At 37.4% G+C, this 10,094-nt stretch overlaps 1 protein-coding gene across 1 annotated transcript; it reads left to right on the top strand.

Annotated features, from left to right (window-relative positions):
* Positions 1 to 657: 657 nt before the first annotated feature.
* LOC149954577 (uncharacterized) lies at positions 658 to 3,263 on the top strand. Its single transcript, XM_090167642.1, has 3 exons — positions 658 to 1,082; positions 2,156 to 2,334; positions 3,018 to 3,263. The coding sequence occupies exons 1-3, from the start codon at positions 778 to 780 to the stop codon at positions 3,170 to 3,172; spliced, it is 639 nt and encodes a 212-aa protein (XP_090023768.1). The 5' UTR covers positions 658 to 777; the 3' UTR covers positions 3,173 to 3,263.
* Positions 3,264 to 10,094: the final 6,831 nt, after the last annotated feature.

Here is a 10,094-nt window from a genome sequence, read left to right as displayed (position 1 = left end):
AACAAGTACAGTTTCCAAAACATAGTTCCCACAAGCACAGTTTCAATAAACGCATTTGTCCAAAATGAAGTTTTTGCAAAAGCGCAAACCTAATCTAAAATATACAAATATTAGGTAAAAGCAGAAATCCTTACCTTTACTTGGAATGGTTATCGTGGCAGATTTTCGTCTCGGTGTGGCTGACGGGTTTTTTGACGTCACTATGTTAACTTAAAAAACAACCACGTGAGAGGGGAGCGCGCGCAGAGGGGATTTTTTCTCTCGTAGGCGGGGCCAAAGCCGTCAGAGTGATCTTACCATACGCGATACGGCAGGATAAGCATTCCAAGTAAAGGTATGGCTTCCTGGTAAAAGCGATAACTAGGAAGATATTTACGATAAATTCAGACTATCTGCGTGTCGGTAATCCACCGCAATTCCAGTTTTCTAAAAAAAGCACGTATAACATAAATTATTTTAAAGAGTATGGAGAGTTCACATTATATTGTCATAAATTCTTAAAGTCCGAATTCCATAAGGTTTGGGATTATGAAACGTTTTATTTTAAGATTTGGTTAGGGTAATTTTCTCGTATTATTGAAGTTTTAATCAATTTGGGGAAATAGATCTAACTTACAATACCATGCATGCAGTCTTGTACTGTAAAAAATCATTATATTTTTTTATTTCCTTAAGAGCTTATACCTAGAAGATTTCTCTTTACCCAAATGGATTTGTTCAGCGTTCAAAGGCGACCGAAAGGGTTTTAAGAAAGTTGACCTTCTGCTGTTGACCAGAATGCAAGGCATGATGAAATGGAATTGGACATACGTTGACGACTACACAGGGAATTCTGTTAAGAAGTTTTTAATGCAATCTCCCCAGTCGGAGTCTTCTGTCCGACTCACGTCACAAGCCAAGGACTTTTACGGACAACACGTTGAAAGTGTCGAAATTCGACATATAGGTAAACTTTGTTTGGACGCTTCATCTTTGGAATGCCAGCAGTGTGACGACATCAGGGTGGAGTACTGTAATATTAAGACCATAAAAAAGGAGGTCTTTGGATCTGGTCTTCATAAATTAACTAATTTACTTATCAAGTAACAAACCATCTTCGAATTCTTAACACCATCTTTGTGACGAAATGAAACCTTTTTTTAGAAGGAGGGGGGGTCAATTGAGATGGAATTTTAGTCGTTACTTTCCAATCGATTTCGCGATAGAGATTTACCACTCACGCGTAAATCCAAAGAGCTGAGAAAATGTGGAAATTTAATTAATCAGATCGGAGCTGACAACTGCATTCCGAGAAGATACATGAAATCGCGTGACAAAATTAAGCGAAATGTTTTAATTTTTGTCCATTTATTTGTAATCTGAGTTAGTTTATATGCTCAAAAGATAACATACCTAGAGATGTTATGACAGTTATGCAGCCATTTGAAATTTAAAAAAAAATAGTATCTCCGGGGATTGCCAATGAAGGACTCAACGGCCATCTTCTTAAAGGGCAACGCAAATAATAATGCAGGGGGGATGAATATATCAAATCTTATAGACAAAAAAAGCATATGAGCATGCGCCTCTGGTGGGGGAACGGAAATGGGGGGGGGCCCTGGCGCATCCGCAGATGCTATTTTTATCTATAAGATACGTTTCCCAGCTGCATCATAACTTGCGTTGCCCTTTAAATGGATCCAGGAACCATATATTTTATCAGACTAACATTTATCAATTCATCTTGTTTGAATTGGCCTTTCTATAAAGTAACATTGACAGCCAATAGACGCTACCATAAACTCTATTTATGTCTTAATCAAATTGTTTTAAGTTCCACGCGCGTCTTGATATTTTAGCGTAAATGGGTTCGAGCGCTTTCGCGCGTGCTCCCTGAAATAAAAAAAATTGCGCGAGCCTTTTACGCTAAAATATTAAAGAGCGCGTGGAACATTTTAGCAAGTTGAACAAGACATGAAGTAAAATTCGACGAGTCGCCCTTTTTATAAAAATCTAAGCTTCAAAACTGAACTGAACTCGTACGTATCTCGTGACGAAAGCGATACATTAAAACAAGTTCGGCAAGCGTAATGACTTTATAGAAAGGCTTATTGGTTAAGTTCGCATTTTGACGCCAGCGGATCGATTAATGGAATAATTTATAATTTAATGTAAGCGACAATGAACTTAAAGAATTACCCAAGGACCTCTTCGAAAACGTCAAGTACCACTCAACTGGCGGCAATCCCCAAACCTTTTATTTGAATATTGACGAAAACCCCATCGAGAAACTGGAAAAAGAGACGTTCGAGCCGTTGAAAGAAACGTACAATGAAATAAACATTAGATTCAGAAGTAAGTCGTTTCTCCACTTTTTCTATTCTAAATTAAATTACCTTGTCATGGTTTATGTTAAGCACAGAATCCGTGTAATTGCAAGAAGAAAAAGCATCGATTAAGATGATTATAACGAATCACCGATTCCAAGAACGGGAGAATGAGGATGACAAAAAAGTGGTCGCCACCGGATTTTAAATTACATCAAAGTCACAGATCCCACAGCTGGCACGAAACCAGAGCCAGTGTTGCCCTTTTTCATTGTCAGCCCCCCTTAACCTGCTGGCAAACCATGACGTGTTCAAATTATTGTAAAACACGACTCCTTCCATTTGCTTCCCCCGAAATATTTTTAAGGGATTATTGACGTTAAAAAACGAAGTTTTGAATTTCCATTGCTATTGGCCTTTCTTTAGAGATAGGAAAAATTTGGTATTTTGCCAGTTGGAGGAGCTTAACGAATTTTAACTACAATTTTCCAATGACATTGTAGTTACTTAGTTCAACAATTCAATTCATTCTGAATTGATAAAATGTCAAGAGGTTGATTAAGAAACTCGGTATGGTTTCTGCTGAAGAATAGAAAGTGACCACTCACCTTAATTTCAAATACACCCACACAAAAATTAATCTACTGTTTGATGACGTTTTTAAGAAGCTATTACTAATGACCTGATTTAAAAATTGTTTAATATCCGTAGATCCCTTCAAGACTTTAAAATGCGATTGCGATCTTCGTTGGCTGTCTCAAAAGCATTTCCAAATCAACGATCTTTGGCCGCTTATGTGCGCCAATGAAGATGGATCCAACGTTGCCCTCTTGTATTTCTTGGAATCAAATAATTGTTTGTCTTAAGAAAAATATCCCATCTTAAAAATTAAGAAGCATGTTGAAGAAAATATACATATTTTTAATTGCTTCATTCGTGAGGAAAATAAACAAGAAATTGTAAATACGTCTAAATACTTTTCAATGCTGACTATTTTCGGGCTAAGCCACTGCTTTTCGAAAAAAATCTTCCATATAATAAGGGCGAAGATTTTCTCTAAAATGAAAACGTACAAATTTACGTTGTGTAGAAGTGCCAAAGTACTAGTAAGCAGATTTTTATTAAAAAAATACATTTGTATTTCCGTTTTGGAAGAGTTTAAACCTCAATCAAAAAGTGTCTTCACGTAGATAATTAACTTGAAAAGTGGCACTAACAATACAGTGCATAAAGTGACCACTATTCAGAAAATTCATCTAAGTTTAATCCATTGATTGAATTATAAGACTTTCTCTCTTGAACTATTGAAATATTTCACGCCAATTTGTATTAGGGTGTACATTATTTCAATGCTTCCACTTTTGTGATTATCTGGAAGATTGTCTAATCAAACGGGAAACAGGAGTATGGATTGGTCTGTCAAAATCATCTTCGTTTCTGGGCGACGCTATGGGCGGTTTCGGTCATTTTGAGCGAAATTGAGCGCTTAAATAAGTTTTTAAAAGAGAGAAAATGAGATGATCGAACATTTCGAGGCTCAGAAACCGCTAAAAGACTAAATAACTTCTTATGTCTTAGGTTATTTTACTTGACTTTGGTTCGAAAGTGTTAGAAAGTAAAACTCTGGGTAAGTTAAACTCAGTTTAATGAAAGGTAACATTGAGAAAATAAGCGCTGAACTAGTCGTTGGCTCTTACTACTCTCACGAGTTGCCCGTTAGCTTCTGGCTTCTGGCTATCTATTTTTTGAACTCTCCCCTTTCTTTTCTTTTGAACCGTTGCTGCTAAAATCACGTGATACAGAAATTCCTTGGTCTATTGTTGGCTTCGACTCTCTCTTTCTAGGCCCGGGGCAATCCTCCGCTTGGGGTTTCTTTGAAAGGAAAGGAGAGTCCATTTCTTCACGTTGGTGTCTTCTAACTGCGCCAAAAAGTCCCAAAAACAAGTTCGGTTAAAAACAATATTTATACAAAATAAACCCTTAAAGGGGTTCTAAAACGTTTTACGAAATCATTAATTAAATTTGTAGAATTTGTGAATTCCAACAAAGACAGGAACGAAAACTTGGCAACTCAATGAAGAGCGAAAACAGATGTGCGCCAATTTCGCTTTTTCTCATTTAAAGCATGACGTTTTGTTTAGAATAAATGAAACTGCATTACGCAAAATCTTCTAAGCCGCTCACGATAGTAAAAACCAAACTTAATACTGGTTTTTAAAGGTCAAAGCTCACCATCGCGGCAGTTACGCCTTAGTAAAAGGATTTTTGCTTCGACGATTGACGTTTTGCCAATTTGAAGAATCTAAATCAGTTTTAAAGGGTCACAGAATCATTTAAAAAATTGGGTTGGATATCAGTTAGCTCGTCTCTTTCTATCACGGGACTCAGACATACTTTCAGGCTTCTCAAAATACGTGATTTCTTTAGGCCGACCCTAAACCTTTTTACAACTTTGTGGTATTTTAAGAGAGTATAACCCATGGCCCAATCGTGGCGTGAAGGTAGTAGAATATCTTGCTGCATTTAATCATTTACTTTTTTATTTATATAATAGCTTATAACTAGATTTATTCCAAGCTGGAAAGGGAATTGTAGTTTTCAACTTCTCTTAACTGTGCTAGAGTTGTACACGTTTGACCGTCCCGGCGAGGGTTATACTCCTTTAAGGGGAAAATGGCGTTGATAAAGTGAGTTTCGAAGCATGCATGAACCGAAAATATTCCATACAGTGATCCCGACTTCGCTACGGAGAAGGCAGCTAAAAGAGACACGGTTTAATTAAAGCTTCTATTCCGAGGGGTTGAACATTTGTCAAAATACCGTCGGAAATTTTGATTAAAACCACCAACCCAAAATCCAAGAATTTTAATCACGTACTTTATATGAAAAAACCACAATAAAAATTTTCGATTTTTCAAAAATCCACCCACCCCAATAACGTTCCTTATCTTATTCTGGTTAAGTCAATAATTTTTTATAAACTTGTACTAACTACCATACGAAACTAAACTATTAATTTGATAAAATAATTTGACATTCTTTCGATGATGGAAATTGAGCGGTAAATCAATCGTTTTTCAAAAGAGATAAATGAAAATGAGAAGCCTAAAAATACATATACAGTAACAATTTTATTGCTCAGAAATTAGTGAATAGAGAAGATTGAAAACTTCCCTGTTCGATAATGAGTAAAAAGAGAGAAGCATTTATTTTTCCTCGCAAAGAAGAGTGAAAAGACAGGAGCAAAACTTAAACCGCTCAGAAAAGAGCAAAAAGAAAAAGCGTAAGCTGTGCCCGGTCAAAATATCGGAAGAGCGAGCGGTGCGTGAACTGAGCGGTTCTTTAAAGTTTCCATAACCGCAATTGGATCGATGGGCAGGTCACTATCATGATTATTAGGACACCCTCAAAAGATTTAATCAGATAAAATCATTAGGACACACTAAGGCCTAGTGACCTGCCCCTCGAATTGGATAGTTAAATGAAACGATCGTTTTTATAGAAAACAGACTAAGCTGTTTTGTCGTGAATATTTAACCAAATATTAGTAATTAGATTCTGCCTATATCGAGGAGGATACATTTGCCAAATGAGCCGAAGTAACCTAATTATATTTATAATAAACAAATATTAATCTAACTTATATGTGAGATTTAAAATAAAAAGGTAAAACAAAGACCAATCTATAACATAAATTAATTTATTATCATATGTGTCAAAGAAAAGGCAGTAAACTTTCCTTTAACATTTTGATGAATTCCATTGTAAAAAGGTTTTAATTATTCCGAAAATAACGGTGGTGAATTATGCCAGAAAGTTTTTGATATATGTGCTGTAAATTTCGTTAACATACATTTTGAAACTAGCTGTTCATGGATATTTTTAAGAGTAAGCGATATTGCATTTTATGCGTTTTTTTCAGTAAATGGTAGGAAAGTTTGTCCATAGCAATTTTGACTAGCAAAAAACGATTGAAAAAAGAAGATTTACATTTCAATGATGATTTTTGTTTGATCGAAGATTTAGATAAATAGGAGTATTTTTTTGGCGTAGGGGTTTTATTCGGGTTATTCCCCTAGGGTAAGTAGGGGAGTCACCAATGGTATTTATATTTTATGTCCTACTTAGCTACAAAATACGACCGAAATATCTATTGCATATTACAAGTATGCACATTACAACTAGAGATCAGCCGGGCCGGCTAGTTTAAAAGCCCGACCCGACCCGATGAAAAATTACAAAAATTGAAACCTGACCCGACCTAGCCCACCAAAGTTATTCATTTCGAAAACCCAACCGAACCCGACCCGCCAAAGTTAAAACCGGACCCGACCCGGCCCGCCAAAATTATTCATTTCGAAAACCCAACCCAACCCGACCCACCAAAGTTAAAACCTGACCCGACCCGGCCCGCCAAAATTATTCATTTCGAAAACCCAACCCAACCCGACCCGCCAAAGGTAAAACTTGACCCAACCCAGCCCGCCAAAGTTGAAACCTGACCCGGCCCGAGAAATTGTTTAAAATTTTAAACCTGACCCGACCCGGCCCGCCAAAATTATTCATTTCGAAAACCCAACCCAACCCGACCCGCCAAAGGTAAAACTTGACCCAACCCAGCCCGCCAAAGTTGAAACCTGACCCGGCCCGAGAAATTGTTTAAAATTTTAAACCTGACCCGACCCGGCCCGCCAAAATTATTCATTTCGAAAACCCAACCCAACCCGACCCGCCAAAGGTAAAACTTGACCCAACCCAGCCCGCCAAAGTTGAAACCTGACCCGGCCCGAGAAATTGTTTAAAATTTTAAACCCGACCCGAACAGGCCCGGTAAAATTGAAACCCGACCCGATCAACTTGCACTTTTTATGTTTATAGTATACGATTGTACTAAATGCTAGAGCGGGCTCACATATTCAAATTTTGTCAGTATATGGCACTTGGAGCTTTTTGAGAAACGGTTTAAAATTAGTGAATTACAAATTTAAAACCGATCCGATCCGACCCACCAAAAACTTCGATATCGAAAACCTGACCCCCTCGAGGCGGATCTCTAATTACAACCTACATTAGCTATGTTGTATGACGTACTTATCTTTGGTATTCCATATGCATTTTTGAAAGGTTTAAAGCATGTTTAATATTATATATGTAGGTATAGGTGCGATGAATATTCACAAGTTTATATTACAGAGCGTCTTTTTGTGGTACTAATTTCATTTGACGTTTGGTCCGACCCTCCCTTAGATTTCGGTTGGGTAAGAACTGGTACCTGTGTTTCGGTTCAAGCTAACGGTGGGCGATCCTTTCACCACCTTGTGTCGTTTATTTTCCCGCTGCGTGGTGGTGGCTCTACCTATCAGGCATGGTGGAGCATACCCCACCCTTTTGCGTTCAGCCGATGTGTTTCTCTTTCAGCTAGGATGCAAATGTTCCATTTTTTTTCAGTTTTTGAAGATTTCTGTTCTGGGCGTTGATTCTAGCCATGTCAGTTGGGAGTGTTACACGAACCATCCTTATTATCATTCCACAAAACTACATGATTCGTACCTTGTTGAAAAAGCAAAAGTCCATTTGGTGATTTAACCTGATCTAACCATACACAAGAAGAAAGCTGATTTAGAAGCTCCTGTTGATCGTAGAATTGTCATCCCGGCAATAAATAACATAATTGTCACATTTGATACTATTCATTTTTAACTTACTAATTATTATAAATTAAATAATTTATCTCTCAGGAGAGTGGAATATCAAAAGAGTGTATATGACTCTGAAAGATAGCTTAAAACATCCTAGAAATAATTGTTCTTGCCCACAGTGATCGGCCTATAATCGTGAAACATTATTTTTAAATAATTTCTTGTTACATAAAACTATATTTCTAATCAACGGCCCCAGAGATCTTCAGTTTTTCTAAAAACTTGTAGAGGTTAACGGTATTAGTAAGTGTAGGGAACTGTTGGCTCGCCTAGCATGAAGGGCTTGTCACCACCCACCTACGCATTATAACCACCTGAATAGACGCTTCAATAAATCATTCTCCAAGGAAATCCCAAGAAATAATATCTCCGAGAGTCAGGACCTGCAAGCGACTGTTTAAATAGTGCTTTTACGTCAGCAACAAGCGTTCCCTTTAAACCAGGTTGGTTTTTTTAACAAAATACAGCTTGGGAAAAATACGACGTTCGGTTTACAGAAGAAAAGTTTCCATTATTACCCCAAGCACTAAATAGACAATACCTCGCGGGTTCTGGCTATCGGAAATATTACTTCTAGGCGATTTCCTTGGAGGATGATTTATTTAAGCGCCTATTAATGGCTTTAAAAGTCGCACGATGACTTAGGCCTAAGGTGGTGAAAAGGGTATTATCGCAGCTGATTATTATTATTTACTTTTATTATATAAGCGGATTAATTTAAGTTAGGCTTGCTGTGAGGTCAGGTGGGTTCTTTGAACCTCGAACACGACCCTCGAAACCTAACAAAAATATTAATTGTAAAAATTAATGGGTTAGTCCATAAGAAATCGACTATAATGAAATCTACCACCTCACCGAATTTTAAATCATTTTTAAATTCAAAGTAAGATTAAAATTACGACCATTTCCAAATTAATTGTCACTTAAGCCTAACCTCCCTTGAATTATCCCTATTTTCTATTTTAAACACAGCGGTGCATTAAAGGCCGAGAACCGAGTTTCAATTTCCTGTTGTGCTAATTTTGACCGCCATGTATTCTGAACTTGTCGATTTCTTGAGGATCTTGGACAGCTTGACTGACGGTTCAGATGGTTTTTTAAAGAATATAAATAATGAGCATCAATTTAAAAATATATAATATAAAATTGTCAACTCAAGTTGTCACTAGTCAAAAATCTAGTAAAGAATTAAAGGTATGGGAATTTGCTGTGTTCTCGGTCTAAGTAGGTTTTAATCTAATAGCCCGGAAATTAACTCAAGGTAGGAACAGAACGCGAAATGAGGGACCTAATAAAGATAAGGCATATTTTGCAGAAACTTGCTGTAAGGTAGAGCTTCGATAGGAGCTAAGACAAAAGTCGGGGAGCCCTTATACGATTGACCCTAACGGGTCGTAATTGCCTTAAGGTAGGATGCCGATCCGAAGCTAAAATAAAGTTAGGGGAATGGTCATGTAACGCGTGTTCGCTAGGACCTAATGTTAAGACTTTGAACGAACTTCATCAAAACAGAAAGACCATTATATTCTTCGTAGGTTTCCGGATCGAGTCGGGTCGGTCATCCAACTTCCAAGCTTAAGCCGACCTGGTGGCAAGTCTAATTTTAGGATCCATTATGCTCAAATCATGGTAATTATTTATTATTATTAAGATTTATCGACGGCCTATTTGGGAGAATCAAACGCAAAATCCCAAGCATGGATAGGTCTGCTTAAATCAAATTCGTTTCAGGGCAACGCTTGGGAACGGGGCAATTGGATGGACGAATCCGTCAATAGTCGCCATTGGAAATTCGCACCAGGATAACCGAACGGGGTGAGTCCCATCGAATACCAAAAACAAACGGAGAATACCTTAAATTATTGGTGGACTTCATTTAACAGGGGTTCGTAGAAAGTTGTTTCAACATGTACAGTTAACGAAATATAATCGGCAAGTGGAACTATGTTCCATGCTCCACACTAAAACGATTCTTCTGTCAAATGAGTAGTTCTAAGTAAGCTGACTTCAGTTTTTACCGGTAGCTATGAATAACACTATGGAAAATGAAATTTCGTAGTAAGAGGTCCTGGCTTTAGCTTAGTTTCAA

Source organism: Leiobunum rupestre, chromosome 3, assembly GCF_980474605.1.
Source record: "Leiobunum rupestre chromosome 3, qqLeiRupe1.1.hap1, whole genome shotgun sequence".
In the NCBI taxonomy this organism is placed as follows: Eukaryota; Metazoa; Arthropoda; class Arachnida; order Opiliones; family Sclerosomatidae; genus Leiobunum; species Leiobunum rupestre.
Note: the sequence above shows the minus strand (reverse complement) of the source record. Positions and strands in the feature narration are given on the sequence as shown.